Here is a 17333-nt window from a genome sequence, read left to right on the forward strand (position 1 = left end):
AATATTTTTAACATAAAATAAAAAAAAAATTGATCACAATTAATAATTTGGGAGTCAAATTATGGTCAAGCCATATATCTGGAGTTAATTAAGATGTTAAAGAGTTTACTATTTAGAAGTGGATTTTTTCTGTAGCATATAATCTGAGCAAAGTGAACTTCTTGATTAGTTTTTGAGATAATATGAGTTGAGAGTTTTAATTCTTAAGATTTTATATATTTTCTTAATAATTGAATTTGTAAAATTATATTTATTAAATGTATCTTTTGATATTAAATGATAATATAAAATAAAATAAACAAGAATTAAAATGTTTGATTCGTATAATTTTGATGATCGATTTGAGAGTTTATTTAAACAAAGTTAAAATTTTAAAAATTTATTTGACAGAGAAGATAATATAAAATGTAATATATATATATATATAATCTTGTAAAGCAAAAAAATCCTAAAAGTACTGTAACATGAATTTTATTTTATTTCTAAAGTTGAATAACTAAAAGTGTATTATATATATGAGCAATGGTGATGAGTAGGAAAAGTTTTTGGACTAAATCGGCACGAATGAATGTAATTTGACGTTATTGGCCAAAAATAATTACAAAAAAAATAAAACAGAGAACGGAAATCAGTTTGGGTTCATTGTATACAGTTTTCATCAATTTTATTTTAGTTTGGTGTCATGTGGGAATTTATATTTTATATACAAAGATTAGTAATAGGTGACTAGAGAGGGTGGGTTGGTTGCTTGGGGACAAAGCCGAGAGAGAAAGTGAAATGGATCCTCAACTATGGCACAAAGTGGCTGCGATTTCAGGTACGATCTTCACTCTTTGATTTCATCATAAATCAAAATCCTTTTCCTTAGTAACAATAATTTTAATAATTGTATTAACTGAAACTTAATTTCAGGAGTGGCAGCACTTGGATTGGGAACCTACGGTGCCCACGTCTTCAAACCCCAAAACCCTTCTTACAAAGATGTTTGGCAAACGGCGTCGCTTTACCATTTGGTTCACACCGCTGCCTTGCTTGCCGCTCCAATTACTAGACACCCCAATCTTGTAAGATATCTATTTACTAACAATTTATCAAATCAATTACTTTTTTCACTCATCGTTTTGCTTTTCCCAGTTTGGTGGCCTTCTAACAACTGGCATCTTGGCTTTCTCTGGAACGTAAGTCCTTATTTTGAGTTCAAACTATTTGTGATTTTCAGTCATCCCTACAAATACCCACATCAGTGTGACAAACATTGATGGATTCGTTATATAGTGAAGTTTGGAAAATACTCGTAAATTGATCTGTAATCTCATCTTCCACATCTTCTTGGGAGATAATTGAATTACCTATAACATTTTGGAGACCAAAAATGGAATCGTTTCTCCTTCTTTGCTCCACAAAGGAGGGCAATATTTTAGAATTTACTCCCATTGTTTGAAGCAGTTAATTTTCATGCATTGTTACTTGAATGCTTGATGGTAAAGCAGGTTGGATGGCTTTTAACTGGCTCATTCTTGAGCAGAAGAAAAGTTTATGCCTTGAATTTTTGTAGGAAACCATAAACATGATATTCTGAGGTTTTTTCATGTTTTATGTCAAATTTTAAGTGTCATGCATGAGATGATTCAGCAATTCACTGGAATATACCCTTTCTCCAATATATTAGACTAGTCTATAACAATATTGTGTTGCTGAATGCTCTGGCTTTTGTTAGGAAATATTGGTAAGAGATTAGAATGATCGTTAAATTGTATTCATATGATATCGGAGGAAATGTTGAATTTTTAGGTGTTACACTGTTGCACTTCTTGAAGACAGAAAATATTCAACCTTGGCTCCATTTGGTGGATTTGCATTTATAGCAGCTTGGGGTAGCTTGTTTTTCTGATGCTTCGCAATTAGACTGTCATGGAGTTGATAATATTCCACCCAGATACTTCATATTTGTAAATCTTATATTGTTTTTCTTGCCAATGGTTTATGATCTTGATCAATGTATCTTTCAGACTTTGTAATTTGGCGATTATGTTGTATCCGATGATGTTTCAAAACAGATCGTAGATTTTCTGATCAAGCTTACTCGTGTATGTGAGCCCTCTATCAGCAAAAAAAAAAAAAAAAACTACAGTAAAAAAAAGAGACAAGTTCTATATATATATATATACATCCCATGACTGTTCAGGTGAATGGAAAATGAATTTTGCAATTCTCTGGTGTGAATTTTGACTCTTCTGGTGTGCGGAGGGTGCATTGTGCTGGTGGATTACTGTGAATAAATAATCTAAATATTTGTTTGCTGCAAATCTATAGAATGGGTAAAATGCTAAATTAGTCTTCGAGATTGCAAGAATCTGACATTTGAATACCTGAGATTAAAAACCCTCTGTTAGATTTTGACTTAATATATTCATTTTAGTTTTTTTTCTTTTGTTATTGTCAATTTATATATTGAAAAGGACCAAAATAAACAACTTTTTACAAAATTAAGATTAAAAAGGTGTTTTTAAAATCTCAGGATAAAATATTTAACCGATATAACTTGGAGAACTAACTTGGCGCTTTGCTCCGATATATCGCTATCAGGCTGCTTGTATTCTTTTGTTTGATGAATGCTCATTGCGATCTCTGTTTCAATATTATCTGTTTGGATTGTCCATTAACGGAAATGGATTTTGTGTGATCTAAGGTTTTGCTTCAAAACTGCTGTTAATAACGAAAGGGCGTTTATCATATGGTAAAATATGGTATACTTGATTTCGAAAATTATGGCTGCTTGTTTTAACATTCTTTCCCTTTGAGTCCATTGTACATGTAGGGCGAGACAGTCACAGACGGGGTTCATAATGAAAAACGAGTGTTTCACACCACTTGGAAGTGTATACAACCTCGAATGAAGATAGACACAATAATTATCATAAGAGTTTGATTTAAGTTATTGTTAATATAAATTTCTTATATTATTACTTAATTATATCTTATGATATGGTTTTTAAATTATTATAAAGATCAAAATTTAATATTTTTAACTTTGTAATAAATATAGTTCAGTAATATATATATATATATATATATATATATATATATATATAAAATTATACCACTTATAAATTTCAATTTCAATCGCCAATTTTCCAAGGAAGGCTAATTTTTTTTATAGGAAAAGAGGTTGTCTTCAATTCATTCCAAACTAATGGAATTTTCAGTTGATAACTCCCTTACATATATCCTTTATTTACCAATATATTCTCCATTTTACTAAAATATAGTGCACATCATCTATGTGCTTACATCACAAATAGACACGTCACAAGTATATATAGTTAAAAACTATAAATAACAATAGTATTAAATATTTTAACAATAAACTCTGATAGAGAATGAGTCTTCCATGAACATTTATCAACCAAAAATGTTTTTCAAACATCCTACCGGCTACTCAAGAGAGACACCATTGACTGTCCCTATTTTTTTTTAAAGATAGATACGTGACATATGAAGAAAAATAAAATACTAATCGATCTAATACAATATAAAAATAGGGGGCAGATATTTAAAATAATGGTTCAAATAATGTATCCCTTTATCAATATTGGTCTGAGTTAATTAAGTTAATTGTGTCTATCGATCACCTAACCAACCGATAGAAAATTGTTTGAAACTTGCTAGTGTCTGTTTTCCTGAAAGACCAAGTCCACGTTGCGGAGCTATAGAATTCCAACAACGCCGTGAACCTTAATAACATCTTATGAACATCAACCAAAGAGATGCATGCAACTTCGTTATGCTAAAACTTGTTAGCAAACTGTTATAAACGTAGGTTGTGATTTGTGAGTGCATGTCAAAGCTTAAAAAATGTTATGTGGAGAATCTTCCTCAAATTCCTATTCCAATGCACCATTGCGATGGAAGTACCATGTTTTCTTGAGTTTTAGAGGAGAAGGTACACATCTTGATTTTACTCACAACTTGCAGGCTTCGTTGCAGCGAAAGGGAATCATAACTTTCAGATATGACAAAGACAAACAACTTGAGAAAGGAGATGTGATTTTGGAAAAACTCCATAAAACAATTGAAGAGTCCCTTGTTGCCATTGTGCTTCTCTCCGAGAACTATGCTTCTTCCACTTGGTGTTTGGAGGAACTACAAAAGATTCTTGAATCAAAGAGGGTGTTGGGGACAGAAATTCTTCCTGTCTTCTATGATGTAAATCCTTCTGATGTTAGATACCAGAAAAATAGTTTCGCTAAGGCTTTGGAAGAACATGCGATTGAATGTGAGGAGGACAAAGAGAAAGTGCAAAAATGGAGGGAATCCTTGAAAGAAGTTGCTGGTTTTTCTGGCTGGGAGTCTAAGAATATGTCTTACTTATGGTAATTTGACTATATCAATTCTCATTATTTCAGTTTTGAACAATGAATTTAAAATTAAGTAGAGTCAATATTATACAGCACTTTATACAGTAATATTTTTTTATATCTCTTTTCATTATAGTATTTATTTATTTCATACATTTATCTCTCTTTCTTTTTATTTCTTTCTTATTGTATAAATTAAAAAAGTTTATAAATACTACTTTTTATAAAAGAGTCGGGAAATGGAAGGATAAGCTAACTATTTTTTGAACTATGATAAGCTACACGAAGAGTTGAAGATGATTTATAAATATTGTTGTTGAAATAGTTTCAAATTTAATATCATACTAATTTTAATTGGATTGTGCAATGAAAAGTATGGAGGTATTGATCAGAGACTTTGATATATGAGTTCATATATAAAAAACATTGGGACCTGCCGATTTTGAAATCATAGTACTTCATAGGTTAAATATTAGTTACTTCTTGGTTTAAAACCAGTTAAGATACTTCTACTAACTTATCTCGGTTATTTGTATGAAAATTAGGGCTTAAATTTAACTAACAACTATTAAACGTATGTATTCCGATTTTTGTGAACTAAAATTATGCAAACAAGTGGTAAGCTTTTTGTTTTATTATATTTACTTTTTCTATTAATAGGAAAAAAGAAGAGCTCATTGACGATATTATTGAATCGGTATGGACAAAGCTACGTTCTAAAATGCCATCTTACGATGACGGGCTAGTTGGAATTGATTCAAGAGTTGAAAAAATGGATTCACTTTTAAGAATAGAATTGAAAGACGAGGTTCGTATTATAGGAATATGGGGCATGGGTGGCATTGGAAAGACAACTCTAGCAAGAACTGTATTTAAGAAAATATGTGACCAATTTGATATTAGTTGCTTCCTTGAAAATGTTGGTGAAATTTCCAAGGAGAGTGAGGGTATGCTTAGCTTACAAAGAGCACTTCTTTCTCACATTAAAATAGAAAGCTTGAAAATCGAAAATTTGGATGAAGGAAAGAGCACAATACACCAGCTCTTGCACAACAAGAAAGTTCTCCTAGTCCTTGATGATGTTGACAACATAAGACAACTAGAGAATCTGGCTAATGAACAGAAGTGGTTTGGCCCTGGGAGTAGAATTGTAATAACAACAAGAGACATGGAAGTACTAAGATCATATGGAACAACTAAAAGTTATAAAATTGAACTATTAAATTCTGATGAATCCCTTCAACTCTTCTACAAGAAAGCATTTAAAGTAGATGAACCACAAGAGCATCGATTGCAGTTGTCAAAAGTTGCTGTCCAACAAGCTGGTGGCCTTCCTTTGGCCCTTGAGATGTTGGGGTCATCCTTGTGTGGGAGAAATGAATCTCAATGGAAAGAATTCTTGGATATGAAAGAATATTCAAAGAAAGATGTTGTGATGAAGAACCTTAAAATAAGTTATGATGGGTTGCCACCAAGTTATCAGAATTTATTTCTTGATATGGCATGTTTCTTCAAAGGGTGGGTAAAAGAGCATGTGAGACAAATTCTAACAATTTGTGGCCGTAATCCATCAGTTGGAATTGAAGTTCTAATTGATAAATCACTATTAACTTATGATGGATTACGTTTGGAGATGCATGATTTGCTTCAAGAAATGGGAAGAAAAATTGTTGTTGAAAAACAAGAAAGTCTAATAGATGCTAGCAAGCGCAGTAGATTGTGGTCACCTGAAGACGTTGATCAAGTACTGAAAAGAAATAAGGTAAGATTTTAGTTTATTTTATTTTATGCAACTGGTCAATGAATTTGTAGTTGAATCGCGAAGAACCTCCCTTCAGTCTAAATTAACCACAATAGTGGTAATCATGTCTTAACATTTTATGTTTTCCAGGAAAATGAATTGATTGAAGGTATAGTTTTGAAGCCATCCACTCAGCCATATGAAGCAAACTGGGATCCCACAGCCTTCTCCAAGATGCATAATCTTAAATTCCTTATCATTAATTGTCATAATATACAACTTCCACGTGGCCTCAAATGTCTTTGCAGTTCATTGAAATTTCTTCAGTGGACGAAGTATCCTTTGGAAGCTTTTCCGCTTGGTGTGCAGCTAGATGAACTTGTAGAGTTGAGAATGCTTTGCAGCAAAATAAAAAAGATCTGGGGTGAAAATCAAGTAAGTAACTCAGCTAATATCTTGTGCATTTAATTTAATACTATTTCATTGAAGTTTTGTTTTGATTGGTCAGTTTTTTGCAATGTTGAAGCTCATTGATTTGAGCCATTCCGAATATCTAATTCAAACTCCTATCGTTTCTGGGGTTCCATGTCTTGAAATTTTGCTTCTTGAAGATTGCATAAACCTTTTTGAGGTTCACCAATCTGTTGGACAGCACAAGAAGCTTGTTCTATTGAACTTGAAAGAATGCATAAATCTTCAAAACCTTCCAAGAAAATTTGAAATGGACTCTTTGGAGGAGTTGATTCTTTGTGGATGCTCAAAAGTTAAAAAGCTCCCAGACTTTGGAAAGGATATGAAATGTTTATCATTGCTTAATTTGGAGAGTTGCAAAAATCTTATTTGCCTACCAAATTCTATTTGCAATCTGAAATCTCTTAGAAAACTCAGTATTTGTGGTTGCTCAAAATTTTCTACTCTTCCCAGCAATATGAATGAAAATGAGTCTTTGGAGGAACTTGATGTCCGTGGCACTGCTATAAGAGAAATTACTTCATCCAAAGTTTGTCTCGAAAATCTCAAGGAGCTCTTATTTGGTGGAAGGAAAGATCTGCCATCCAATTCATCACGGAACTTGTGTCAACGGATCTTGAATTTTTGGAAGCAAACAGTTTTGAAGCAGTTGATCTTGCCTCCACTTTCTCATTTTTCCAGCTTGAAGTTCTTGGATTTAAGTTATTGTAACCTTAATGATGAATCAATTCCAGATGATCTTGGATCCTTATCATCTTTGTTGGGCTTAGATCTAAGTGGGAACAATTTTGTTAGTCCACCTGCTCATTGCATTAGTAATCTTTCTATGCTGCAAAGTTTGACCTTAACTGATTGCCCAATGCTTGAGTCTTTGCCTATGCTTCCACCAAATGTTCAATGCTTATGCACGGCTAATAGTACCCAAATGAAACCCTTGAATTCAGATGCATATATGCTATGGAAGATCTTTGAGTCACATACCAATCATGTATATTTTTTATACACACCTCATTCTCTCTATCCTAAGCCCCCTACTACACCCCCTAATTATTTCCATAAAGTTTTGGTTTCCCAAATGGAAGATAGGCCACATATTTGGTTCATCATTCCAGGGAAAGAAATTCCAAAATGGAATGAACAACATTTTCCAATTGATCCATCACATCACCCATATAACAAGTTGGGTTCTGATTCAGTTGCATCAATGGTAGTGGATGTACCTAACTCTTGTCGTTATAGTGAATGGTGGGGAATTATAATATGCATAGCATTAGAATCTTTAAATCTGCAGCTATCTTCTCCATCACATGTGAGGCCATCTTCCATGGGCAACGAGGAAACATGCATTTATTATTGGATCTGTAAAGCTCCTGATGGTGAACCTGTTGACTTGTGTATCCCCCCAGAACCAAAATTTGGCCACCTAGTTTCTGAATGCTGTGAAGAGAAATGCCAACTTCAACTGACATTTTATGTGGAGAATCTTTCTAAGACGTGGAAGCCAACAATAAGGAAGTATGGCTGTCGTGTTATATTTAAGGAAGATGCTGAAGATTGGTGCAAGTTTTCAAGACTAACATAACAAATGAATTGAAAGTGAAACAGCCAACTTTTTCTTTTTGGTTGCAGCCATTTGTACTTACCACTTGCTAGTTGCCAGTCACCAAGTCTTTGGTTCAGTTTTCATTATTTGTCACAAAACAATTAATTATTCAGAAGATAAGTTGAGGTAAGTTTATTTTATATATGTAACATTGTGTCAGTTTTGCATCAGTTATCCCCTGCAGGTATAACTTTATAAAAGAAAAATTCCCTTAATAATTGACAAAACACATAAAAATTTACTTGTTTTCTATACAATCAAATTACCTATCCTTATTTCATATCGCCTTCCCTGTGCTTCCAGTTAAAAAATAACACATTACACGTTCAGCAAGATAAATATATAAAGATGTTATTTAAATTTAAGAGAATCATAAAAAACAAAACAGTAAGGAAAAATATTTATTCGATCTAATTATTGATTTCTAGAAATGTTAAATTGAAGCTGGGAAATAATCTTAAGTGCTCTCAAAGAGCCTAAATTACTTACTGGCCCAAACTACCTTTATGTTTTCGACAAGCTTGGGTGCCTGTCATGGCCATTCCCTCTCGATTAGATGATGATGCCACATACAAACAAGTTGTATCAATGCTTCCTATATGATACTTCACTGTGCGTTCCCCCTTCACTCCCCTCGAAAAAAACAAGGAATAAAGGCAGAAGAATAATGCCTAACCACTCAAGAAAAATGATTAAGATAGATTAAGTGTGTATTTGTATTTACGTAGAAAGATTACAGAATCATATTTATTTTATTGTAACCTAATTTTGTAGGACTTTTTTCCTTTTGGTTATTTGGCTGCATTTAATTTAAATAAGCTTATATTTGGATTAACAAGTAAATTGTGTTAAATTAAAAAATTTATATTAAATTTTGTTGTAAAATTACTTTTAAAAAATGAATATAAATAAGGATGACTGTAAACTCACTTTTAAAAAAATAATTTTATAAGCATCCGCCCAAACACATACACTTAAGGCAACGAAAAAGATTTTCAGAATCTAAAAACATCGAAGACAAAAATAAAAAATAAAGCCTCACGATATTCATTTATCGTACGGTCAATGCATTTCACACGTACCTACACGGTTAATACATACTAATCAAAATATTTTCTAGGAGAAAACTTTCCTGAATAACCATGTTTTCCATATTTTATTAACTGCTTTACACTTTTTATATGCTTTGCAATAATGTTCGACTTTTGGGACTATGTATACCTTTTCGTTTTATTTGGATTGAGAGTGAAATAGAGAGTAAAAAATAGAAAGGAAAAAAAATAAAGAAGAGAGAAATGGAATATAAATAAAGTAAAAAAGGTGTATTTTTTAAATGGATAAAAAATAAAATATTGTTTAAATAAGAAAAAAAAAAGAATAAAAACAAAGAAATAAATTGTATTTTTTTGCTATAGTATATTTCTTAATAAAAATTATTTTAAAATTTTTGTATTAGATAAAATATCAATTAATATAAATATTTAGAAAAAAAAATCCACCCATCCCCGAGTTCCCACACGCTCCCTCCTTCTCTCCCTCTTCACTTTCTCTCTATTTTGAAGGAAAGATTATATAAGCTGAGTTTCACATATTTTTTTATTTTTATTCGAACAAACAATACAAATATTTTACTTCTCTCTTACTTTCATTCATCTTATTTTTTTCCTTTTCTAATTCATTCTAAACGAAAAAATATAAAATAGACACACACACACACAAAAGGGTATGTAATTTTTTATGTCAAAGTCATGGAAACTTTCAATGAAGCCGGCTTCGAGAGTCACTTTCAAAATAATATAATTTTCAGCTGATAACTTGCTTGCATAACCACTGTTTACCCATTCCCGTTTTCAATCACCTCTTTGGTCGGTCGTTGCATTTAATATAATTTAGTATACGTTTCCCTTTTTTGCGTAGTTTTTAAATATAAAGAATGCATGCAATAAAACAATTGATATGTCACTAGCACAAGTTAAAAATTACTTTTTATAATTCTTATCTTTGTTCATTTATACTTACATCAGCATATATTCAAAAGAAAGTCAGATACAGAATATCAAGCATCCATCAATATTCAACCCTTATCAACGGGTTGAGTTACGCTACTTGTTCCTATCATGACCTAACCATCGATTTAAAAAACCTTACTCAGTTACTTATCAATTATCTGTAACTTGCTAGTGTTTTTACGAGCAAAGTCCAATTGCATCTTACATAATTATACAATAATTTGAAGAATAAAGCCTGGTGTATGATGTATTCCCAAAAGAAGCATATGCAGGCGTCTTCTTTTACATATATTTCAGTTGTTTCACTTTGATGATTGCACAACAATTAATCAAACTATAGTCATCTCCATAGCTTCAATGTCACGTGGAGAATCTTCCTCAAACTCTTGTAATGCACCATGGCGATGGACATACCATATTTTCTTGAGTTTTAGAGGAGCAGACACACGTTTAGATTTCATAGATCATTTATATGCTGCGTTGGTGAGAAAGGGAATCATAACTTTTAGAGACGATAAGCAGCTTGAGAAAGGTGATGTGATTTCTCAAGAACTCCTTAGAGCAATCGAGGAGTCACTCGGTGCCATTGTTATTCTCTCCAAGAACTATGCTTCTTCTTCTTGGTGTTTGGATGAGCTCCAAACAATTATTGAATCAAAAAGAGTGTTGAACAGCGAGGTTTTTCCAGTCTTCTATGATGTCACTCCCTATGACGTTATGCACCAGACAAGGAGTTTTGCTGAGGCTTTCAAGAAACATGAAATAAGATACGAGAAAGACAAGGGAAAGGTGCAAAAATGGAGAGATGCCTTGAAGGAAGTTGCCAACATTTCTGAGAGGAAATTCAAGAATCGGTGAGTTTTGCTGCATTGATATTTTTTGGAAAAAAAAATATATAGTAAAATGAGTGGAGAGAAAAGCAATAGACATAGCACGTGATATGATATAGTACAAAAAATGAGAAATTTTAAATAAATATTGATACTGTTAAGTTATTAATTTATTAATAAGAATTATAATTTTTGTTCCAGGAATGATACTAAAAATTTAGGTCAAATTATTTTGTAGGTTTTTCAACTATTAGGGAAATTTTGAATCAGATTTTGTATTTTAAAATTTTGTTAAGTAAATCTATGAATATTCATCGCCCTTAGCTACTCAAGCTTAGAAAAAAAAAAAAAAAAACCACAACAAATAACCCTTTCTTCACCTTTTTCAACAACACACAACAAAAGTTAATGAGGGAGGTTGAACTATGACTTATGTTAACGATGAGAAAGAGTATATAACTACAAAATAAAACAAGATAATATTTTGAGACACTAGCAATCGCCACTGTTTTCTAACTGCCTTCCTGCTATCTTTACATCTCTTGCAAATTCGCATAATAAGCTACTCATAATATTACCACTTTTTCACCAACAAAGTTGAAAATCCAATTTCCAAAGGAAAAGACAATTTTGCATAGACAAACTTATAAAGCCTCATCCCAAACACAAGCCAACTTTTGCATGATGAAAAGTAGTAAACCATTATCCTTAATTAAGACCAACAGCCTTATGCGGTTAAGCTACACTCTATTCATTGGGTGATTACGATCGCAATCACATTGATATATTTTGTAGATAAAACTCCCTCGAACTTCTATAAATCTTGTGGTACTAGGCTCAATTATATAAGTTGATGAACAGCTGCTCCAAAAAATCAAAGATATTTATGAAACCCGTAATCGAAATGGTTGCATAATCTGATACCAAGTTCATAGGCTTGTGCTCCAAAAAAGAATCTACACGAAGGTGACTTTTGTTGGTAAGATTCTTATAATCCAATCAGTGTATATATTGTTTTTAGTGAAACAAACATATGACACCTGGTAATATGTTTCTTTTAAATTTCTATTGATACCTAAATTATAACATGATTATACTTTACCAATCCATAGGAATCAAACAGAGCTCATTGAAAATATTGTTGAATCGGTATGGACAAAACTACGTCCTAAAATGCCATCTTTCAATGATGGGCTAGTTGGCATTGACTCAAGAGTTAGAAAATTGGATTCACTTTTAAGGACAAAATTGGAGGATGTTCTCTTTATCGGAATATGGGGGATTGGTGGCATTGGAAAGACAACATTAGCAAGAGTTGTCTTTAAGAAAATCCAGAGTCAATTTGAGATTAGTTGCTTTCTTGACAATGTCAGAGAGATTTCTGGAGAAACAGATGGTATGCTTCGCTTACAAAGAAAAATTCTTTCTCATTTGGAAATAAAAGGCTTAGAAATTAAAGATTTGGACGAAGGTAAAAACACAATCAGAAACCTTTTATTCAAAAGGAAAGTTCTCCTTGTGGTTGATGATGCTAATGACATAAGCCAACTAGAGAATTTAGCTGAGAGGCATAAGTGGTTTGGCCCTGGGAGCAGAGTTATAGTAACAACAAGAGAAAAAGATGTATTAATATCACATGGAATAGTTGAAAGTTATGAAATTGACTTCTTAAATTCAGAAGAATCCCTTCAACTCTTGAGTCAGAAAGCCTTCAAAAGAGATCAACCTCGAGAGCATTATTTGGAGTTGTCAAAAGCTGTTGTTAACTATGCTGGAGGCCTTCCTTTGGCCTTGAATTTGTTGGGTTCATTTCTTTGTGGAAGAAGTGAATCCCAATGGAAAGAAGTTGTGGGTATGATAAATGAAGTCCCAGCCAATCACATTGTGATGAAATCACTTAGAATAAGCTACAATGGGTTGCCAATACGTTACAAGGCTTTATTTCTTGATATGGCATGTTTCTTCAAAGACTGGGTAAAAGAGCTTGCGACACAAGCGCTAGAAATTTGTGACCGGTATCCACCAATTGGAATTGAACTTCTAATCGAAAAGGCATTGCTAAATCATGATGGATTTCGTTTGGGGATGCATGATTTGCTTCAAGAAATGGGAAGGGAAATCGTTTTAGAAGAATGTCACATAGATGCCAGCAAACGTAGTAGACTGTGGTCTCTAGAAGACATTAATCATGTATTAAAATACAATAAGGTAAGATTTTTTTTACTCTAATGTTAAGTTCATTATATCTTAGTTTCATATCACGTCTTAATTTTATCTGCACTATTCTTTGTTAGGCAAATGAATCGATTGAAGGTGTAGTATTGAACTCACACAAGAGTCCGTACGAAGCAATTTGGGATCCCGAAGCATTCTCAAGGATTTATAATCTTAAATTACTTATCATAAATTTTCATATACGACTTCCTCGTGGCCTAAAATGTCTTAGCAGGTCATTGAAATATCTTCTGTGGACGGAGTATTCTTTGGAAGCTCTGCCCCTTGGATTGCAGCTAGATGAACTTGTAGAGTTGAAATTGTATAACAGCAAAATAAGAAAGATTTGGAATGAAAATCAAGTACGTAGCTCAATTATGATCATGTGTATTTGATTTAATAGTTATTTAAAATCTTCAAAAGTAAATGTTTTTTGTTCTGATTGGTCAGTTTTTTGCAAAGCTGAAGTTCATTGATCTAAGCTTTTCTAAAGATCTTATTCACTCTCCAATAGTTTCTGGGGCTCCATGTCTTGAAAGATTGCTTCTTATAGGCTGTATAAACCTTATTGAGGTTCATCAATCTGTTGGACAGCACAAGAAGCTTGTTGTGTTGTACTTGAAAGGCTGCATAAATCTTCAAACCTTTCCAAGAAGATTTGAAATGGATTCTTTGGAGGAATTAAGTCTTTCAGGGTGCTCAAAGGTCAAAAAGCTCCCAGAGTTTGGAAAGAACATGAAATGCTTATCGCTGCTTAATTTGGAGAATTGCAAAAATCTTCTTTGCCTACCAAATTCCATTTGCAATCTGAAATCTCTTAGAAAACTCTATATATCTGGCTGTTCAAAATTTTCTAGGCTTCCTGATGGAATGAATGAAAATGAGTCTTTGGAGGAGCTTGATGTGAGTGGCACAGCTGTAAGACAAATCACTTTATCCAAAGTTCGTTTAGAAAATCTTAAAGAGCTCTCCTTTGGTGGAAGGAAAGTAGCACCCAACTCAGGGAATTTACTTCTATGGATCACAAAGTTTAAGAGGCAACAAGAAACAACGGAGTTGATATTGCCACCTCTCTCCAGATTTTTTGCCTTAACATTCTTGGATTTAAGTTACTGCAACCTTACTGATAACTCAATTGTTCATGATCTTGGTTCTTTACCATTGTTGCAAGGCTTAGATTTAAGTGGGAACTATTTTGTTAACCCACCTGCTCAGTGCATTACTAATCTTTCTATGTTGGAGACTTTGTCCTTCACTAATTGCCTTAGACTTGAGTCGTTGCCTATGCTTCCACCAAATATACAAGCCTTATTTACAAATAATTGCCCTAAAATGAAACCCTTAAATTTGGATGAACAAATGCTATGGAAGATATTTGAGTCGCATTCAAATATGGATCCGGTATGTTTGTTGTACACTCCATCCTCTTTCCCTCTCTCTCCAATGGTTCTGTTTTATTTGTAATAACTGGTTAAATTTCCTTGCAACAGATTGAAGGTCCAGATCCTTGGTTCGTCATACCAGGGAATGAAATTCCATCATGGTTTAACAATCAAGAGTGGTTTTCAATTGATTCGTTTACATCAATTACAGTGGATGTACCAAATCACTATCAGGCAAGTGAATGGTGGGGCATTGCGGTATGCCTAGCATTAGAACCTTTAAATGTGGTGTCATCTCCATCTTATGTGACGCCAATTTCCACACATAATAAGGAAATGTGCATTTATTATTGGGTCTGCAAAGCTCCTGATAGAGAACCTGATCCTAAATTTCCTATAGCATCCAAATATGGGCATTTGGTTTATGAATTCAATGATCCTTACATCCATATTATATTCTTGAGTGGTGATCATGTATATATTCAACATTATCTAAGTGGCGAGCAAAACAACCTTCAATTGATATTTTACGTGGAAAATCTTTCTGAATCATGCAAGGCTACAATAAAGAAATGTGGGTGTCGTGTGATATGTAAGGAAGATATTGAAAATTGGCACAACCACTCATATGATCTTCACATATCAAGATTAACAGAAACGGAAGACGATGAGAGATGCAGTCATGTGCTGGAGCTGGAAGAACCTTCTTCAAATACACATCTTCTTCAAAGGACAGAACTACAGTGACACTACCCTTGGTAACTAATATCCCCACACCACATGTTTATACTTTTGTTTCATTCGGATTCTGTAGTTAATGTTGCTTATTTTGTTATATAAAACCTTTCAAAGAAAGCACTGCTTATTATACTGTGAGCAAAACACTCGGTATTATGTACTATCAATCAGGTATAACTTATTTTACTTATCCATGATCAAATATCACGATTCGATATTACCGTGACTTTAGCTTAAATTTGCCAAAAAATGTTGCCGACGATCAACATAACCCTTTGGCATTTGTGAATATACCATGTAATCAAAGCTTCCATCAAACTAATTTTGTTAAACAACGTCCACTAAATGCATGTTTTATTTCACGTTTGGTGTGTCATTGATCATTGGTTCGTGTTTACTTTAATGCTACTAATGTTAAGTTTTACGTTGTTCCATGTTTATTTTTTAACATGTTTTCAAACACACTAAATAATGCATATTACATGTACGTGTGTAACAGAGACACGTTAGCGAATGCGTTGTTTCTGCAGGACTTGGGAGGGAGCTGTGGCTGGGGGCGGGTCCTAGTGGCTTTCAATATTTTCTTTCTCTTTCTAATGATGTCTTATTATTGGTTCTTTCTAATCAATACTTTTCAGTATTTTACATTTTTTTTTTTGGTTATAAAAACTATATGACAAAATATGGAAAATATAAAGTCAACAGTGGAAGCGTTCCATTGGAGTTTGATTGGTAATTTTGACAAGCCAATTAAACTGTTCATAATTTCGCTGAAATCCCAAACCTGTCATTTTGTTTTGGTTCAAAATTCCCAATTTGATAAAAAGACCGCTTTAGGAGGAAATGAATCCTATGGATCCAAACCCATGATTTTGACCGTTCTGGTTGACCTGATGATAGTGATAATGGACTTAACCTCTAAAACCCAAATTAGTGAAACCCAAAGGCCTCATCATGTTACAAAAACGCATGTTATCCAAAAACTGCACATTTTAATTATAAATGGCCAAATCATCTCTCACTAGGACATGACAGAATCTGAAACCACAAGATGGGATCTAAGATCTGTTGTTGCTGTCAAAAAGATCATGCAAGCCTGGATATCATTGCATAATTCCCAATATGATAATGTTCACCGATACGTACTCTAATTAGACTCGCAGCAGCAAGCAACCGTGGCACAAGACAATGCCCATAAATGAATGTTTGGAATAACTGCCAAGAACCATAGAGCATGTGACTAAGTGATAAATGACAATTTTAGGGTCGCAGTTCAATAGAGAATCTGACTTCTGCAACAGAGCTCGTGCTTGAAGCTTCAAGATAGCCCGACACATCAGGTGGTGCATCACCCACAATTGTACCCTTTCTATGAAACGTGCCTTTTCATCCTTTTGTTACATTCTAATTACCTTTATGTTTTAAGTGAATCATATTGTTGTTAAATCTAGCGAACCACGTAGCATGTGGATGAAAAAAACTTGTTTTTTATATCATTTTCCAACTAAAAACTTAACTCAATAAATAGAAAAGGCATCAAGTAACATGATAAAAGCCCTCCTTTTTCTAGTTGGCCGAGTTACATGGTTTGTTTTAAATGATACTGGCATTTGAGAACTATAAAAGATTCTGTCAATGGATTACGTCATCTATGTATGGTACCGGATAATATATATGTTAAATTGTATTGAATTGGGTAATTTTTAATTAAAAATATTATATATAAATTTTTATTGCGCATAGTGTTGTTCAAATAAATAAAAAAATAAACCATAGATAATCATCCAATGAAGACTTTTTTACAAACCAGAATGTGAAGACTGAAGATGTACCTAATATGTAACAGTTCCCACTAAATAGTAAATACAAAATTGTAATAAAAAGTTACTACTTTTAAACATTACTAACACAGTTGCTTGCATATATATCAAGGTATATAACGTCATAAGATAACTGTAAGAACCTTTAGTCACATGGGTGTTCAACA

At 33.0% G+C, this 17333-nt stretch overlaps 3 protein-coding genes across 3 annotated transcripts; all 3 read left to right on the forward strand.

The window, feature by feature from the left end:
• Window positions 1-674: 674 nt before the first annotated feature.
• Window positions 675-2204, forward strand: LOC113848011 (transmembrane protein 256 homolog). The gene is made up of 4 exons (XM_027477359.1): window positions 675-817; window positions 913-1064; window positions 1135-1178; window positions 1792-2204. Exons 1-4 carry the CDS (start codon window positions 778-780, stop codon window positions 1889-1891), a joined length of 336 nt encoding a protein of 111 aa, XP_027333160.1. The 5' UTR covers window positions 675-777; the 3' UTR covers window positions 1892-2204.
• A 1651-nt stretch (window positions 2205-3855) lies between these two features.
• Window positions 3856-8152, forward strand: LOC113874511 (TMV resistance protein N-like). Its single transcript, XM_027512733.1, has 4 exons — window positions 3856-4373; window positions 5019-6120; window positions 6250-6534; window positions 6608-8152. The coding sequence occupies exons 1-4, from the start codon at window positions 3856-3858 to the stop codon at window positions 8150-8152; spliced, it is 3450 nt and encodes a 1149-aa protein (XP_027368534.1).
• A 2387-nt stretch (window positions 8153-10539) lies between these two features.
• Window positions 10540-15355, forward strand: LOC113874512 (TMV resistance protein N-like). Its single transcript, XM_027512734.1, has 5 exons — window positions 10540-11036; window positions 12125-13220; window positions 13307-13588; window positions 13677-14627; window positions 14717-15355. Exons 1-5 carry the CDS (start codon window positions 10540-10542, stop codon window positions 15353-15355), a joined length of 3465 nt encoding a protein of 1154 aa, XP_027368535.1.
• The last annotated feature ends 1978 nt before the right edge of the window (window positions 15356-17333 follow it).

The sequence above is a fragment of the Abrus precatorius genome, unplaced genomic scaffold (assembly GCF_003935025.1).
Source record: "Abrus precatorius isolate BTA unplaced genomic scaffold, Abrus_2018 Scaffold8, whole genome shotgun sequence".
NCBI classification, from domain to species: Eukaryota; Viridiplantae; Streptophyta; class Magnoliopsida; order Fabales; family Fabaceae; genus Abrus; species Abrus precatorius.

Bases quoted from the DNA above. Each gene is read 5' to 3' on its own strand.
- LOC113874512 (XM_027512734.1), top strand. From the start codon at position 10,540: ATGTCACGTGGAGAATCTTCCTCAAACTCTTGTAATGCACCATGGCGA. The intron at 11,037-12,124 runs GTGAGTTTTGCT...ACCAATCCATAG, and splicing joins GAGAGGAAATTCAAGAATCG to GAATCAAACAGAGCTCATTG. The intron at 13,589-13,676 runs GTACGTAGCTCA...CTGATTGGTCAG, and splicing joins AGATTTGGAATGAAAATCAA to TTTTTTGCAAAGCTGAAGTT.
- LOC113874511 (XM_027512733.1), top strand. From the start codon at position 3,856: ATGTTATGTGGAGAATCTTCCTCAAATTCCTATTCCAATGCACCATTG. The intron at 4,374-5,018 runs GTAATTTGACTA...TTCTATTAATAG, and splicing joins AAGAATATGTCTTACTTATG to GAAAAAAGAAGAGCTCATTG. The intron at 6,121-6,249 runs GTAAGATTTTAG...TATGTTTTCCAG, and splicing joins AAGTACTGAAAAGAAATAAG to GAAAATGAATTGATTGAAGG.
- LOC113848011 (XM_027477359.1), top strand. From the start codon at position 778: ATGGATCCTCAACTATGGCACAAAGTGGCTGCGATTTCAG. The intron at 1,065-1,134 runs GTAAGATATCTA...TGCTTTTCCCAG, and splicing joins TTACTAGACACCCCAATCTT to TTTGGTGGCCTTCTAACAAC. The intron at 1,179-1,791 runs GTAAGTCCTTAT...TTGAATTTTTAG, and splicing joins ATCTTGGCTTTCTCTGGAAC to GTGTTACACTGTTGCACTTC.